The sequence below is a fragment of the Colius striatus genome, chromosome 1 (genome assembly GCF_028858725.1).
Source record: "Colius striatus isolate bColStr4 chromosome 1, bColStr4.1.hap1, whole genome shotgun sequence".
In the NCBI taxonomy this organism is placed as follows: domain Eukaryota; kingdom Metazoa; phylum Chordata; class Aves; order Coliiformes; family Coliidae; genus Colius; species Colius striatus.
Genome location: NC_084759.1, coordinates 147,721,229 through 147,740,186, shown reverse-complemented (window position 1 = coordinate 147,740,186; position 18,958 = coordinate 147,721,229). Strand labels below are relative to the sequence as shown.

Below are 18,958 nucleotides of genomic sequence, written 5' to 3'. Positions count from 1 at the left end.
AGAGGAGATGCTATTGCTCATAACATGAGCAATATCGTCACGTTTGAAACTACTATTTGGCCAAGAGAGAGGGATGCTTTTGGTAAGCACTGAGTTGCTCCTTGCAGTAATAAGGTTTGAGATGTAGTGTCCAAGTCTCCTTACATGGAAATGAAGCAAGTTTGGGTTTTTAAGGTGAACTCATGTTTGACTACTGAAGACAAGAATACTCTGCCTTATCCATACCTGCGCTCTTCTTCACTTCCCTGCGCATGCGCTTCAGACGCTTCAACATGCCTCTCAGGTCAGTGATACCATACTGAAAAGCAATCTTCTCATATTCACTGGGATTTGCATTCTTCAGGAGCTCCCACACATCTATCTCAGGTTCTTCCTCTTGCTGTTTAACCTCCCTAACAGTGGCAAAATAAAATTTGGGGAGAAGAGTTAGTGAGGCTTTAACATACCACAGGAAAAATGGAAGCTGAATCTACAGTGAGCTTAGAAACATTTTGATCAAAATTTGCAGGCTGCCATCATATGTTTTTATTTCACTCAGTAGAAATGGAACAGCTCAGAATGATGTTCACACCTTATTTTATACATCTTCCAGGTAGAATTTGGATATGCTTTATTTTGGCCTTTTCTGATACAGTCAGTTATGAGAGTTTCTATATTGATTCATTATTTAAAAAACCCCGCAGTTTATATGGGCTAATCCACTTCAAGTAGCTTTATCTCTTGTGACTTGAGTGGAATCAGTTACAGTTTATGATGGCACCACTGAGATCTGACTCTAATCCATAGATTTTATAATTACGTAAAAATGCTTTCAAATCCCGAGTCCCTGTAACTGCTACTTGGAACAACCAACAAAAAGACACTGAAATCCGGGGGAATCTGAGTCTGTTTATAGTTACACTAGCGCTTCTCAGAGTTACTTAAAGTTGGCATAAGGATAAGAACTGGAGATTTCCACGCCAGCTTGGACTTGCAAGATGAATCTGTTGGCTTCCATGTTTATCACAGTCTTAAGAGCAGGAAGTGTTTTCAGAGGCCTGTGTGAATAGTATCATCTTTATACAGAATTTCAATACCGTATTTACTAGCTGCATCTCCAGGCTAAGACAACTAATAAAGAGAAGTAGAATTATTTTCACAATGGCAGCTATTAAAAGAAAGGACAATGGAAGCATCCTAAACAATATGATAATTCTTGTGACTGACAACATAGCTCAAAGAAGTAAAATGTTAGAACAAGCCAAGAATTTGAGCCAGCCAAAATCTAGACTTTTTTTTTCTGTGAACTCACTAAGACCAGACCAGGATCATTCTGATCTAGTTGCTCTAACAAAATCAATACTTTTGAGAACAGATTGAGAAAATAAACGTTTGAGTAATAAAAATTAAGACTGAGCTTTGGGGTGAGACACTGTTAAAGCTGAGCTCTATCAAGTCTGACAGAAAATTTTCCTTAACATATACAGAAATATTACTGGAAGTCCCTGAGAAACCTGGGTGACAAACTATGGAGAACCACTTTGCTGTTTAATCCATTACATGTATTCTTTTCTTTGTAATATGCCAGAGTTATTTTAAAAAGGAAAAAAACTCGACACTGGGGAATCTGTTAAATACTTACATTGTTGTCTTACAATTACTGTTACAAAATCTCAGGTATGAAATTTCATTGTTTTGTTCCTTTCACTTTTATCTGTGCTCACGTTTCTGGAGGGTGACTAGGTACAGCAAACACTGGTATTTCAGCAAGATTCCTTTTGCATGGTAGCAAGTTTCGATCAGCTCGCAAACATATGTAAAAGCTTACACATGCCATGGAGTGGCTTTCTCCTCTCCCAAGGCTAGCTGCTTGCCAGGGAGTGGTACACTCCATGGGAATCCAGATAATGTACCCCTTTACATCAGGCGGTAGTTGAGAATGAGGATCAATTAGAGTATCCTGATTTTCAACCAGTTTGAAATGATTAATTTCAGATTTTTTTTTCCTCTTGCATAATTGGAGAACAAATTTTGATACTTAGAACAAAGCAAACCAACTTTGTTCTGAGACCACAATAGTTTCTGCTGTGGGTAGTGGGCAAACAATGCTTAATATTTCCTAAAGAGACTGACTTCTCCACAAAACTGCTTTTAGATCTTTTCCCTGAAAACATGCATTTTGTTGAAAGATGTCCTATTTTTAAAAAAAGGACCTAAATGTTTGAGTAGTTTTGATATCTTGTTGCCTTTTGGAATTTTGTGCTGTTACTTATCCATTGCACTGATGAAGCTTAACCGGTCAGATTTTCTTACTGAGATAAAACTGGTTTGTCTTCCTGCAAGAGCAGCATGTAATTAGAAAATAGGCAGTATGGATATTCTATGCATTTAATTTGTTTGTTTGTTTGTTTTTTTAACATGTTTCAAGTATTATGCACCACACGTAAAAACTTCTGTCTCTTTTCTTGGTAATATAACCATTCAAAAGTGAAGGAATGCACCTGCAACCTTGCCTCTTGAAAAAATGGAAATGAAAATATGTATTTGTCTTTGTAAAAATAGCTATTAATATCCACACTGGTGTTCAATTGGCAATCTCATTCAATGAAACTCAGAAGTATGAGGTTGCATTTCAGTGCCTGAAGCAAGGAGGTGATGAACCAATTTGACCAATGTCAACTAATGGTATTTAGATATTTGCTTTGCCCAATAACCACACAGTAAGTGTACTATATTTGAATGACTAGGCATTATTTATGTTACAAAACAAGTGAGTTAATTGTTAGTGAAGTGATAATAATTCTTAAATCAAATTTCTCTTTCCACAAAAATATCAAGACCTCTTACATGCAACTCTCATGTTGTTAATGAAACAACCCACAGGTAGTCATGACAACTGTCATAGTAACTTGTATTAGTATAATAAAAACACAAACTGAAGATCCTAATTAGGGATGAGAAGATTAAAAAAATGATGACCTGGTGGATTTGAGTCGATTCAAGTAATTCTTTCACTGCCTACTTTTTCTTTTATCTTCTCCTGTTTGCTTTAGTTGCTTAATTACTATTCTCACCACCATAGCCGTGAGACCATTGTGATCTTTTTATGTATTTACCACTGCATGTTGGGTTTTCAACTTTCAGGGTAAGTGGTAAATGAGATAAAAGATCTAGTTCCTTTTCTAACTTCCCTGGTAAGTTGCCAAGAATTTCTATAAGATTTTTTTTTTTTTTTAAATGACAAATTAACTAGCTTGTCTTAACCTATTAAAAGACTAAGCTGGGTTTAAGATATGAAATAGCTAGAAGCATAACTATCATTACACTAGCTTTTCAAGGCAACCCAGGCTGCACAAGTTTTCCTCCAGCACAGCATTTAAGTTGAATAAAATACCATTGAAAATTTGTGTGCACATATTGAAAAAGAAATCTAAAAAAGGAATTAACACTGATACCTATGGTTTGAAAGCATGATATTTGATTTTCATATCAAGATGCCTAGAAAATTAAAATACGTATACTCAAAGAAGTAAGTTCAACCCTTGCAGTTTTTTACTCTTGCACCAGACTCAGTTTTCTTAACTGCTCATCCCTGTGTAGGAAATTGTCCCCTCTGCCCTCCATGCAAACACAAAAGAAGCAGCAAGGAAAATAAATGTTATTTGCCTCTTTAGGTTGTGGTTTACTTTTTTCCCCAGTGCACTCAAAACTGAGGTTTCTTTTCTGCACACTTAAAGGTACAATTAACTGAACATTTGCATATTATACTATGAGAATAGTTAGAAACATTGAAAAAAAATGAAAGGTCAGAAAATTCGTAAGAAGTTATTAATTCTACACCTGACTCTTTCTGTGTGTGAACCTAATGGTTTGCAATCCACACCTGCTCACTGCATCACTTGGTTCTCACCTACGTTTCAGGAGACCACTAAAGTCAAGTTCTCCTGCATCCTCTTGTCCATCACCGCTGTTATTAATAGAAAAAGATCAAATCTTTGTTTAATACAGGAAGACTAAGACAACACACATTGCAAACGTTCTACATGTCTCTCTTACTCAACACTGTCCGGACACACAAATAATGGTATAAAATCAACACAAACTTGTATTCTTTTTCACAGAAATTATGTTTCCTTAGACACCTGTGAAAAATAACACAAAGGTTTGTATTGCTTGTGATTATACTTTGATGACAAATTTTTGTAACTGCATACATAAATTTGCCAAGATTTGTGTTAGCTTTCAGTAACACAAATAAACGTGAGCTACTCAGCACAACGAGCTTTGTTTTTCACTTCCTTAATGTATATGTATGAAAACAAAGGCCTTGTGTGCTGATCTTTCAGTATGAATGTAAAACAAAGATTTGCATTGCTGAGTGGTGCTTTTAACAACATGTAGCTGTGTCAAATACTGATTGCAAAGCATTTCACTTAAGATTTAACCTTTCTGTATATAAATGGGGAGATCAGTTAAAAAAAAGGAAGAAACAACAGTATAGTATGTATTTTTACAGATAGAATCATAGTCCTGTGGAGATGCATTTCTTTCTCTAATATGACCTTAAGCAGTAAAACTTTATAAAAAAGCACCTATAGACAAAAGGAAGGCCCTTAATTTTTAAAAGGGCAAAATCCTGCAAATGTTAAGTCAAATTATGTAAATATTTGATCCCAGATTTTACATGCAAGATATTACTTAGGAAATAAGAAAATATTCAGATATCCTCATCTGTTTAGGCAGAATAGTTATTGTAGTTTTTACAAAAATCTGCTCAATAATGGAACGCACTTTGAATGTAATATCTTTGGCAATGACTCTTTAGATCAAATACCTTGAAATAAAAGCAATTACTTCTGAATCACAGCTTTGTTTGTTTGTAAAACATTTTCTTTATGAATGTTTCTGTCCTTATAAATTTATAAAGATGACATCATAAATTGCTATTTTATGACAAAGGTTAACAAAGCTTAAGAAACAATGCTTTATCTTATACCCTCTGCAATACATTATTTGTAGTTTTTCAGTAATGCTGGCCTTAGCACACACTTTTTTCCTGTAAAATAGCATAAAGGCATGTCCCATTTTCTTGAAATCGGTATTAAATTTCTCTCTGCTTTTAATCAGTGCAGGGTTGAGACTGGGAACTTTCATATTTTAGTTGACAGTTTTAAGGAAATGCTCAGTAAAATGTTTTAGTGAAAGAAAATATTATTTTAAAAACCTCTAAAGAAACATATATTTATTTGTCTTAAATATTCCATCTTTCCTTAAAGCAATGACACTTTAATTTCACAGTATCATTTAATATCATATATATTGTCTGTGTGTGGTAACTCTTTGATTCCACCCACTATCAACTACCTTACTCTCTATTTCTTTATTTACAAAAAAAAATTAAGTGATTGATAGATTTTTTTTTTTCTAAGATTAACCCAAATTCTGTGCATGCTGCCAGCATCCCTTACTGAGGAGCTTCATAGGATCACTGACTAAAGTTACCTTCTTTTGAAAGCAGATCTGATGTCAATGGACGCAGCAGATTGGGAGGATTCTGTGAAATAACAGTAACATGGAAATTCAAACACAAACTGAAAATAATGTAATTTATGTATTTATACAACTTATCACATGAAAGTTGCTCAGTTTTCTGATAAGTGACCACAATTTGTGCTGCTTCTTTGACATTAAGTTCTGATAAATCCAGAGCTGGTCAGTGCTAAGATAAATTCAATTAATGTATTCCTCTTATCTGCTTTCTTCAGTTCTGCATAGGAGATTTGTCTCTGTGATGTTTCTCTCCAGTTTACTTCCTGCCTATACACAGGCTCTGGCCTTTTTGTTTTCCCATTCCCTATGCTTTCTCTCCTGCTTGCATCTTTTACTTTCTCAGTATGCTCAGCATCAGAAGAAAGAGACAATCTTCTCTACAGCTACAGACTCATATTGACTCCTAGTGCAAGGTTGAACTCCCAGCCTGTATCAGATTAAATGGTTCTGAGCCATAGACAGCGAGTGGATACAGCCGGGCTGGCCCCTGCCTCGCTGAACTCTGAATACACATACCTACCTACGCCCCTTGGGCTGTCAGTCAGCCTTCAAATATCCCCTTAACTGTGACTGGCTTCCCCTGATGAACAAACACTGTGGTCTAGGCCATTTGGTAGATACGCTTTATGAAAGTGAGCAACTATTTTGTCTACTGACTGCTGGCCCTGGCATTTTGGAAGGTATCTATCTGATTGTGCAGTTATACATGTGCTGTTTTGCTGACAGAACTGCTCTTAAGGAAAAGATAATCCTATGAGTTAATGTTTGCCAGAGTAAGGCTTTTTATAACACAGAAGCAAACAAAGGCATGACTTTTCAGTGCTCTCCACACTATGCTATTTATTTTCATGAAGAGTGGAAGAAACAGCTTTCTGGAGTATGATCACTCACCATGTCTGATCAGGGTGCAAAGTGCTGGTAAGCCGTGACCACTTTGTGTTTCTGTGTTCAAATGCTGCCAGATGAAGCCTCATTCTTTGACTAGCCTTAAGACTAGCTCTCTGTCATGTGTGCCAGAGCCTGATTTGAATTCAATACTTGTTTTATATGACAGTTTTTCTATTTTTTTTAATAAATGTCTCCCAAATTACCTAACCCAATGTTCATTTAAATGATAAATTACACTCCAGAAAATTCTCTGAGCTTTGTGCTAAAAGTGTTAGCTTTAAGCATTTCTTCATTAAAGGTTCTGAACAAAATAAAGTGGCACTTCAGGTCAAAAAAGATAAATCTTTATAAAAATTTACAGACGAAAGCGGAATCTTACCAGTGACTTCGAGGTCAAAAGAGCAACTATCAAACTTGTCCTTATATGATACTTCACAGCGATAGTTCCCTGCATAGTTTTCCTTGGCTTTTATAATATGCATCTCAAATGTGTGAATCTAAAAAACAAACATAGTTGTTCATTAATGTGGGGGATATATTTGCACAAAGCCAAAGTGAAAAGATTAATATTTCAGACCTAAACTGGGAGCAGGAAAAACTTGGATAAAGGGCTCTGGAAGGAAACTGGAACCCAGAAATGACAACAGTCAATTTTTATTTCCCCATCATTACTTGTACTGCTCTGGGAGAGCAGAAAAGTTTAGTTCTTGTGTAGGGTCAGAGAGCATCACTGACACCACATGAAGCCAGGGCTAGAATCCACCGCTCTTGAACTTCTACCTGTTGTCTTAAACTGATCTTTAAGCTTCCTTTTTGGCTTTGACACCATAAGAATGAAAAGCAAAGACACACCTTAGTGTGACGTTCAAAGGACTCTTTCAGTTGTAAGTGCTTCCCAGCTTTACTAGCCAGGTCCATCCATTTTCCTTTAAACCACTTAACATTTGGCTTTCGGAGAAGATCTTTGGCTTCTACTTTGGCTATAAACGTGATATTGCCACCTTTTAAAAAGAGAAAAGAGTAACGCAGTGATTGAGGAACATGTGGTTGGTTAGTCATATCTGTATAAGTTTCTTCTACTGTTGCTTCTTCCCGTCTCCATGTGCTAGTTCTACCACAACAGTAAGAGTCAGATGGAGTCACACAGGCTATGAAAGAACTGCATTGAAACAGAGAGAAATAATTTTGAGTCTGGAAGCCTTCTGCCCATGTCAGTGGGGAGCTTGAGACTCTGAGAAGCAGGATAAATTAGTTGAGGCAAAACTCCACATTGTCATGGGATAATTGTTTCTAGTATCTGAACTTTCCTGCTTAAAACAAGCACAGGTGCCTAGGCTACTAGCATGAGTAAACTTCAGTCTGGAAAGAAAATCCCAGAGGTTTTCATGCATTTCTATCATTAATACTTTAAGCTGAGAAGGAAGGGGAAAGAGTCTTTTTTGAACAATAATTTGAGCATTGTAAAAGTTAGCTCAATATTCAGCCCAGCCCCTGCTATTTCCATCCTAACATTTGTGGCTTCAAATAAGAATAAGGCTAACTCCTAATATTTATTTTCCAAATAAATTCTCCCAAAATACTCATTTTTCTGAGTATTTTTTTGGAGAAAAATAACTGACATGCATTAGAAAACCTCCTCATGACCACATTTTAGTGTATCCAAGTACACAATAGACACATTAAGTAGCTTCTACTGAACTTCTCACTGTTGCTGCTGCCCTGCTTAGGTGCAGCTACCTTACTATGATAGTGTAGCTCAAGAGAGCAGTTTGGAACTTAACTTCCTAACCATCCCCACAACACAGAAATTCCTCACAGTGCTTGAACCAGACTCCTCAGGGGTAAAATTAAAACCAAAGATGTGATCTGAGAGTTTGCCACCTGTTCTCCAATTGCCAATAGCTCTGTAGACCTCTGGACTAAGCCAAAGCCAGTCCAGAGCAAATTCCCTATAGAATGGTGACAGTGGGGTGACTCTACCAGCTTCCCTACAGAGATGCCCCTATTAGTCTACTTGCTAATTTATACACAGCTGTAGGATACAAATTTGACCTGTCAGTCTCTAGGCTACACTACAGACCATCAGATAGATCTTGACATATTAATAACAGTATAAACAATAGCATCACAATAACCATTTCTCTTCTCCAGAAACTATACCTCTTACCCCTTGTGTTCAATAAACTATTATATTTTGAGCTTGTCTTGAATGAAACAATTGGTTTATGCTTTTCTTCTCACGATCCTTTTTGCCTTTGAAGAGTGAGTCCTCATCTGACTAAAATCAATGGAAGCACTTACATCTGAGGGTAGAAGCTGAGTGTCACAGGAACTGCATATACCTTTCCTGTCTCTGCCTCAGTCTGTCTCTCTGAGAGTGGCTTTTGAATTTGTTTCTAAGCACTTACCAACACTCACTGAGCCGCTCTGAGGTTTTTCGACAAATAAAGTGGATCTTTGGGAGTCATCGCGTTTTTCTGTGTCTTCTGGAGCTCCTTCTCCAATAGACCATACTGAGATGCAGAGAGAAAGGGAAATGTGAATCATCTGAGTGTGTTTATACTCACTCCAAAATACACTTACCTGAACTTACTAAATTCTCTAACCCTATATACTTCTCTATTCAGATGTCCTGAAAGATATGTAAGATTTTGTTTGCACTGACATCCATTGCTTGGCTATCATATTGTGTACAGTTCCTGAAAGAATACTGCCTCTGGGGTGACAGAAAAATAAACTGTCAGAGAGAAAGACAGGGGAATTTTGGGATCAGCCAAGATGAATACTGAGCAACCTGAATGGCAACAGCATTCAACCATGAGTGCTTTACAGAGGCAATGCACGAAGGTCAACTCTTTGTTTTTCAGAAGAGATGGCAGTTCTGAAAACACAAACAGCCATAAGCGCAAACAAAACACATATGATGGATAGTTTTGGTGGGTCTCTCTCAAGCCCAAACTCATTCCATTGTACAAGCTAGTTTTTTATCTTTGTCCGTGTAACAGTGCATGGATGAAGCTTATTTTTAAATGCTATTCTCTTCACCCATAAGAGAAGCTGAGAGCTGGGGGATCAGTTAATATCATGTCCTACTATGTGCACTTGCTGATATTTTACAAAAACAGTAGTTTGCAGAGTCCAAATGCCACATCTTCTTTTTCTGAGGAGTTATCATCAGTGCATATGGGAAACTGAGTAAAGGCAGTGGTACCATGGCAATGCTGAAGAGCAGAACAAATGTGGAAATGTACTGCTATAATTAACAAAACCATCTGTCTCAGATCAGGGTTGTATCTCTCTTGTTCCTCTTGAACTTCCGGTTGGTTCAGAGATAAAGCAGCTTTTTTATAGTTTATCCAATGCTCTTTTGATTTTGGTTTCATAACTAGTATAAATGAGGAAGCAGTTGCACAATATTTCTCACTTACTCAAACCCAATCTTGAAACTAGAAGTTCCTTTCCCTGTTTAGTATTTTCTGTAGAAATTAATTTCCCAGAAATCAGAATTGTCTTTCTCCATATAGAGATTACTGCTGTGGGAACCTTTTTAATTGATGAATATTTCCATCACTAATGAATGCAATACAACTCACGACAATGATGGGAAAAAGCAATCAAACTCTTTTTAGCATTTTAAAGTCTAATAGGAAGTTTTAAAAGGTACAGAAGTGCTAGATAGCTTTGCTATAAAAACTTTGCCTTTTAGTCTTTCATTAAACTATGAGTGGTGTGCCTACCACCTCTATGTTTGCTTGTACAATATTTCTTACAGGTAAAGACATTTATGTATGTACATACACACATGTATATACACATACATAAAAACATACACACAGACATACATGAACATAAATATATATAGATACACATCTATATATACAGTATAGCATGGTCATATATGGAAACAATGTAAGAACGAATCATAGTTACTGGTGTGAATAGAATGATGTGACAATGCTCAGTGCAGGACCTGGTCACGTGCAGTGACAAACCTAACACACCACAGAGTGAAATGGAAAAAGGATGTTAATCAATGGAAGAAGCTTGCATAGAGTCATTAATTCATTACCACATTAAAAAAACCCACCTAAATATTATCATCACCTTTAGATATTAACATTTTCCTATTTATTGAACAAACAGAACAAAACGTGGGTTTGACGTTGGCTCAGGGGGCTGACATAGTCAATTATGCCAGGTCAATAACCATGGTTGAAGTACCTGCTGCTCATTTTACTCCAGAGGCTGCAAATCCTGAAACCACAAAAGTGGGTGTAGTATGCGTTACCTGCCAGAGTAGGAAGAAAGAGGTTATGACTTTGCTATGTTTTGCCCACCGTCCTCTGAGATGTGAGAAGATGCCATTCTCCTACAGTCTCCTGGGCCTGTGTGTGGGATTCAGATCAGCCACTGTTACCCTGTAGGCTGAGGAGGAAGGGAATAGCTGTGTATCTATCTATATAGAAATAGATATAGATAGATAGGTATGTATGTATGGTGTGTGTAAAATGCTGATACGTATCCTGTCTTGAACAGCAGAGCCTTTTCTCACTTCTGGTTTAAGTGCTAGAAACCTATTTGCTCTGATACTTAAAGCATTTAATCAGTTACAATTAGATACTGTAGAAACAATGAAAACAAACATCTGCAAGAAATAAAATATTATTGCGTTGTGTAAATTTTGGCGTTGTTTTCGGGAGATCTCACCTGAATCTTTTCTTTCCGCTGGCTTAGACATCCCATCTGAAAGGGAAGAGCAATTTAGATGACACCAGCTGAGAGATCACAGCTTAACTGACCTCAGATCATCGGGATTTTAAGAACATTGAGTCTTCATGCAAGGAGATTAGACTAAATATTTAGGACCATACCCATGAGGAACTACTAGAATACAAGGAAGAGAAGAGCTGAGAAAAAAAAATCAGAAATCTTTCTCCCATTTCTCTAAAAAACCTAAATCAAATTAACTCCCATTCAAGATTTTCTTTTACAGTAGTTCAAACTTAAAGGGTTCCATGAAGCTGATCTTTTCTTCATAATTTGTGTAGTTCCAGATAACAGATGAATTCACATTGTTAAATGCAGTACTTTAAATCATTAAAATAATTTATTTATCTATGTTGAGCAAAATAATGGTAGAAAGTTTAAATTAAATTTTAGGGTTTTGTGATTTAAAGTGTCATTTATATATTTAACTTTATCTCTGCGATGCTCTAATACTGTAAACTAATGTGCTCCTGTTGACTTTACAGATAATATTTAACTCAAAATTAATAATGCAAATTCTTTTGGAAGAAATCAAGAAAATGTGGTCATTTATATCAATGAAGATAATTAAAAACACGTTTTTCATTTGACACACTGCAAAGTGTTTGCTAGTGTTTAACATGTCTGTTTTGTTCACAGTTTATTTTTAAAATACATATTAAGCAAACAGTGGAGAAATTTTGCCCATGTCACATCTACCATGATGGATACCTGTGCAGTTGCTTTTCTTTTAATGCCAAAAACCAAAGGCATTTTACCTGCCAGTTTGGCAGCAGTGGCTTGGAGCTGTACATTCGTACTACCTTGTAGATCATATGGCCTAAGCTGAGGTGATAGACAATTCTGTGCATAAACCTGTTTTGAGGGCATCTGTTTTATTTGCAATTCTGGAATTTACTCTTAAGACTAACCTTAAAGATGCACTTTGTGCTTGTTGATAGGAAAAGATAAGGGGAGTTGCTTTTAGAGCTGCTGATATTTTACCTTCCAATGACAGAAGGTCTACCAAAGACCTCAAGACAGGCCTGGAAAGGAGCTTATCTAGTTTGAAGATCCTGTACTTCTGAATAGAGATTAATTTAATGTAGGGCACTTAAGAAACCTTTTTGTCTAATTAGTATGTTTTGAGTTCAGTCCAATGGTTTGTACTCTTCATTAATAGTCAAGAGAAAAATACATACATACATACACACACAAAGCACTACCACAATCCTAACCTGCTGGTGGAGTGCTAACTGAAGTGTCATCTTCATCTGTGAAAAGAAATACAAATAAAAAAGTACATAAAGAAATGAAAAGCACAGATGATCATCTGCTTTAAAACAACTATGTGAAAACGCAATACCTGCAAAAGAAAGGGAAAGAAATCATAACAATCAGGAGCATTCACAATGGAAGCTTCAAACTGATGAAGAAAGCTTTGCATAATTCAGTAGCTGAAATGGTAAACCTTAATCTTTCAAGCAATTAAAAGAAAAATGAGATATGGATTGTGATCTCTTATTAAATCATGAGTTTATATGGAAGCTGCTGAGTGGTTCTGTTTGTTAGAGATGTAATCCACAGTAAATACAAAAAAAGCCACAATGAAATCAAGGTCAATCACATATCTGACCTGAGGAAGACGCCATTTCTCTGATGTCCATGTCTGCAATTAAAATGTTCATCATATATGCATTCACCATCATTACATCAAGATATGCAACAGTTAAAAATAGTCCCCTGTATTTATACTTTGCAATTTCTGTATTAAAATATTAATTTAAAATGCAAGGAATAAATAACTAGATTTTCCCAAAATTAGAGAAAAATAATTTAAAATAAGGACAGAACTGTTATCATCACACAGCATTTTTCTTCGACTCACACTAGAAGTTGACCATCATTGGATATTAAATTGCAATTGTTATCCAGATATTTTTAAATGTTCAGTCTCACAGACTGGATTGACGTATACAGTTATACAAATCTAAAGCCTGAAAAAATCATGAAACTGGTATTAAAACTGGAATATTGCAATTATGATTATTAGAAAACCAGAATATGATAAATATTATCTTTACAAGAGCTTCCTCTTTGAATTGTAGGTGTTGACTAGAAACCTCAGTGATATCATTTTCTGATAAAGACACGCAAAAAATCTTAGTGTCTTAAAAGCTTAACAGTGAAAAAAAAAGAAGAAAAAACAATGCAGCATTTGAAATACTGGAATACACTTGATATATTTAGAAGACAGTTAAATATATATAATTAGGATGTAACAAATATGTAATGCAAAGATCATATGGTTTTTAGAAGATATGAAGAATTGATCTGGGGAGCATTTCAAAGTGAAGGAAAACACAGTCGAACAAGGATAATTTTGGAAAAATGCTAACTCATTTTTTAAAGAAGGTCTAGGGAGGCTGTTTTTTTAGATTTGAGTTTCCAGAATCAAATTTTAACTCTGAAGTTATCTTTTGATTTTGACTCCAAGGTTATACTTTGCCTATATTTTCTCAAGGACAAATAAAATAACTATGATAAAATCACATATAAAATACAGTTGCATTTTTATAAATATTTGTGAAATTAATATTTTATGCTTGCTTAACCGATGAAGGCCAATTGAATGCCTGCTAATAGAATTTAACTACTGTAGAATTTTACTCACTCCTTTTTAATTATTCATCAAACTTCTTTTTCAAAATCTCTTGGGAGGAGGATGTCAGTTGTAAAAGATAGGCCTACAGATGAAGGATTAATGTGTTATCTTACAAAAACAATTTCTTATTCATAGCAAAAAGAAAAAAAAACAATTCAATTAGGGGAAGAGTTCTCACCACCTGCATCATCCAATGGCATAAGCAGACATTGAAGACGTTGACTTTCAAAGAAAGTTCAGTAATGACAAAGTCATGTCTATGTTTTAAAGTATTGTGCCAAGAACTAAATGAACACATGGCTAAGCAATTCTACTGCTAGTCTTCCTCCATATTTCATAAAAGTCTAAATTGTACTTTCAGCTTTTTTTGTCAATAACATCACCACTCTAGTTGATGATGGCTTGAAGAGGTACAGACTATTATCTCTGGTTGGAAAAAGCAATGAAGATCAATCAGTATAAAAAATGTCATGTGATGCACCTCACATGATGCTGTATGATAATCACATTATTGAAAGACCACTCTATTTGACTTCTATTTTCTTTAAACATTTGAAAAACTAAAACTAAAAAAAGGTTTTATTAGTTTTACAGAGGGGTTGCTGAGGTTTCTCCAGCGTAATTTGTTCTTTTTCAAACAAAATTTTAACATCAAGCACAAACAAACCAAAACCAAAAAAACATTTCAGAAGTATCAAAATGAAAGCACAATTGAATGTGTTGTAAATGGAATGAGCATGAAAATAGTACATGTCAGTAGGATTGTTTTGATAAATGGGTGATTATCAATCCCACATTTCTTTATCTTGGGCTTCTCGGATGAAATGAACCGACTGTTGAAATAATATGAAAAGTGTTTTGACAGCTATAACCACTTTGCTTTCTGCAATGAATGCTTGTTTATGTTAGCAATAAATTCTATTTAAAGATAACAAAAATTACAAAAATACCAGACCTGATGATAAAACTATGTACATCAGTTGACTATCTTTATCTTCTGCAAGCAAACTTTCAGTGCAATAAATTTAGAACTCTGTTGCCTACCAAGACCTAAGTATGAAGATATAACTTCATTTATTTGACAGTAGGTCAATAGGATGTATTATTCCACTAAGTTTTTTAGTCTTTGGCTTCCACTCATTTATGACACATTTTCTTTAACAAATAAGATGTTTACATTTTTTTAATTGTATCTAAACAATCTCATTAACTGAGGACCAAGCCTCTTGGATCTCCCTCAGGGGTAGTCTTGTAGGTGGAAAGAACACTCCATGTCTCAGAAGCAGCTGATGTAAAATGTTTTTTCACTCACAGATAGTGAAACTCAATATTAATATTTCTGACTAGTTACACAGCAAGAGTATAGAAAAATCTTGTCAAAATATAAGTAATAATTACTCACTTGTATATGAACTCTATATCAAGATATACAAGAATATTGAGATACTTATATCAAAAATTTTAGACCTACTTTCCCTTGATTTAAAATTTACCATACAAAAACTGCTATTCTGATGTCAGTCATCTTGTTGATAAACTTAAATGTTTTGCAGATGCATTAAAATCACATTGAACTATTTTTTTATTTTTCTAGCTTTTAGCTGTTTAAAAGAAGACTTGAAAGCTGCATATCAGTATCAAAAGCCTGGTGTTACAGAAACAAGCAGGGGAATTTTGGAATTAACACCACTGAAGCAGCATCTCAAACTTGATTTAATCAGCTAACAGAGCTGATAAACTAATTAATCTTTCTTTGTTGTTGTTCCCTGCTCTCACTCATTGATGACCACAGCAGCTGGTATGAGAGGTATGACAGGAGAATATAGACAAAGCGATGGAGAGAGTTTTGCAGTTGCAGGTGACTTCATGGTGCCCTTAACATTATTTATCTGTGCTACTGCATACTGTAGCAAGGGCAAAAGCAGGAGGTAGATAAACACGACAAAGAATCAGCCCTTGACTTCATGGTACTTAAATAAATATAGAGTAACTCAACCAGCTAGATGAAGCGTTTTGGTTTGTTTTGAAATTACTGAGCAGTTTCAGCCTTCTGAGACTACGAGTTTAAAATTTAATTGCCTTCAGTTACCTGTGTGATTTTCAGAGAGTTTTCAGCAGTCCCATCAAGGGGACTTGGCACTTAGGATTTGGTAAGTGAAGCATATACATACAACAATGGAAGTTTTAGTAGAGAGATGAGTGGGTAAGTGAAACCTGGAAAAATACAAGGATGAAACCTGTGAACATTTTAGCGGATGAAGGTATGGAACCTAGGGGAAAAGATATCAGTAAAACGTGCAGAAATTTTAATAGCTCTCAGTATCTGGATGTGACCTAAGAAGGAGTGAGCAAATTGATATTAAAAGTCAATTATTATTTCAGAAAATGGTAATACAATTGTAACAGATTATAACAATTATAACAATTATTCCATCTGTAAGATAATGCTAAAGTTAAAAACAAGGGCAGAAGAATTTAAATTGAATGAGTATGGGATAACATAATAAATTTGGTAGGATTTCAGCTTGCTTACATTTTTCTCTGAAAATAAAAAGCATGATCATATATATCCTGATTTTTTACAACATTATTTAAGATATGTTTGAAACAAGAAGTGCTATAAAAGGTTATTGTAAAAAACCACTATTTTTACTGCTCTGAGATACTAATTTACAGCAAAATAACCACAACATCACAAAGAATTTATCACACTGTAGCCATTTCTTAACTTTACAGTGAACATAAAGGAACATAAATATGTAATTTCACACATACAATAACTACTGAGAATAAATAGAACAGTAAAACAGACACATAGATAGATTTAATTTATCTTCCGCTGTTAGCTTTGTCTTAGAAATGTGGTAAAAATTATGGACTACTTGATTTACATGGACAAACCTTCATTCTTTCCTATATACCATGTTCCAGCATAGCCTGATTGTGCTGAAGAAAGTGGCTATACCAAGCTCCTAAGGTGTACTGTCTTAGAAACAAAGAATTCACAAATACTAACACACTGGTATTGTAGAATGGATGCAAAATTCAGATATTAAATCCTTCCCATCTCATTCATTTTGAGGGAAGTACCCAGATCTGTTACTCCTGAAGGTACAGAATCATTTTTATAAATAGCTTATATAAAACCTAATCTCTAGCTCATTCTCACATTTCCTTATTGAACCACTTATTTGCTAACGTAAATAATTTTAGATTGGAAAAATGGAATATTTTCTTGTTTTGTGGACTATGCTGACCATTGCAAAGATTTTCTTCTGGCAGACAAACTTGAAGGAACCACTTTAAGGAAATACACCTCCCCTTACTTGATGATACTCTGCAGCAAAACAGTAGCTGATAGGAACAAATGCACTATAGCTAACTGAAAAAAAACCCCTAAATTCCCAAACTACCCAGTGTCTGGCAATGATATCTGCCTTGCTTTGCAGAAGTGGCAGTTTCACTAGAGCATGGCAGAAGGTTATTCTTTCTACACATTGGTATTCACTGGAATTCTTACTGAGGTGGCTGCCACCATTGACTGAAACTGGAAGCACTTTGCATACTAGGAACTCCAACAATTTTTTTGGTTGTAAAATCCTACTACACAGTGTAATCACCAAGAAAGCAACTTTCTCTTTAAGAAATACCTACATCCTTCACTATATTAAGAACAGAAACATAATGTATAAAAAGATAACAAGTACTTTATAATATAATTACCATATTTTGGGTTTTTATTCAGTAAATTGTAGACTTATAAGCAGTGGGGAAAACACTCCTCATTCAGTTTGGGAACAAACTGTTTCCTCTTAGGAAATTTAAAGCAAGCAGAACTAACTGCTGAAATAGCTTGAGGCAAGAACTTCATCTTTTTCTATCATTAGGCATGCAAATTATTCCTTAATTTTGTTTTCATCACCAAGATGACAGATTTGATTACTCACACGAAATTTTGTGAGTCAAAATAATTGCTTGATGCAAAGAAAGATGGTAAAATAACATGCGCTGAATCCTGGTTCAGTATTTTTATTTTCAAAAGGGAACTTATTCACACACTGTCAGTGTTTGTATTTTGACTTTGCTGAGAAAAATAGCCATGCACACCTTTCCCAAATAAGTCTGCAGGTATTAAGTATGCATCAAGTCTATCTGAAAGGCAAGATTTTGTCTGGAAGAGATCAAAATGCAAAATACATTTTTAAGCAAGCACTTTCTTGATTTGCCATGAGAAAGCATGACAGTGCCAAATGAAAAGCAAGCATTGTATCAATTGTAAGTATATTTTACTCTGGTTTAGCCTTTTATCAGAATAAATCGATTTGCTGTTTGAATTCTGCATTGTTGAGAAGTACAAAAAAAGTGCAGAGTTTTACTCTATTTGCTAGTGAAACAGTTATGTGTTTGTTCAAGGCAGAGTCCTTAAAGACATTTTTCAGAACTTAAAATGAGCTCAACTGCTGGGCTTCCAATGAAGACAGAAAGATGAAAGTGCGCCTTCTGTTTTTTCAGATTAAAAATTCTATTGAACTTTGCTGAAAGGTAAAACATGCAATATCAAGCTTCTGTGGCAGAATGGTAACAGCTTTATTTAAAAGCTAGCAATGTGAATAGTATCCGAGTTTTAGGAAGCTTGGTCAGTGTCAACATCCAGGCTCAACTTAAACTGTCTTTCTGCTCATGCAAATCACTTGGAATTTGATCCATTAGTTAAATAGCCTGTATAAATACTGTTGCTAAATTGTCAGTCTTGTTTGCTGAATTTCTGAAGATACTAAGAATGATCATAATTTCCTTGTGGTAGATAAGTCATGCAGAGAAAAGAGTCTGGAAGATGCACATCACACTTCTGAAATTTAGCACCAAAATTCTGAATTAAAGCTCAAGCAATCCAGCATCAGAGTAGCATTTAGGAATGTTCTCTTTGTTGCCCATTTCTTAATTAGAATTTCAGACTCACCTTTACCCTTCTCATTGCCACCTTCCTGCGGTGCTTTTTGTTCTGTGTAGGAAGTACAAGTATATTTTTGAGAGGATCTTAAAGTATAAAGAAGAGCTTGCACAGCATTAAAAAATACACCAAGATTCTAGGTTCTGCTAGTTTTGAAAGACCAAAACTAAAACATTGTT

The 18,958-nt window shown here is 35.2% G+C and overlaps 1 protein-coding gene across 1 annotated transcript in view; it reads right to left on the bottom strand.

Moving 5' to 3' along the window:
- The window catches only part of MYBPC1 (myosin binding protein C1), a 47,133-nt gene extending 34,303 nt beyond the window's left edge, over positions 1–12,830 (bottom strand). The window contains 9 exon segments of the mRNA XM_061988907.1: positions 226–392; positions 3,890–3,946; positions 5,482–5,533; positions 6,797–6,914; positions 7,270–7,418; positions 8,826–8,930; positions 11,125–11,160; positions 12,402–12,437; positions 12,800–12,830. Of these exon segments, the coding sequence (XP_061844891.1) occupies positions 226–392; positions 3,890–3,946; positions 5,482–5,533; positions 6,797–6,914; positions 7,270–7,418; positions 8,826–8,930; positions 11,125–11,160; positions 12,402–12,437; positions 12,800–12,830 (751 nt within the window).
- Positions 12,831–18,958: the final 6,128 nt, after the last annotated feature.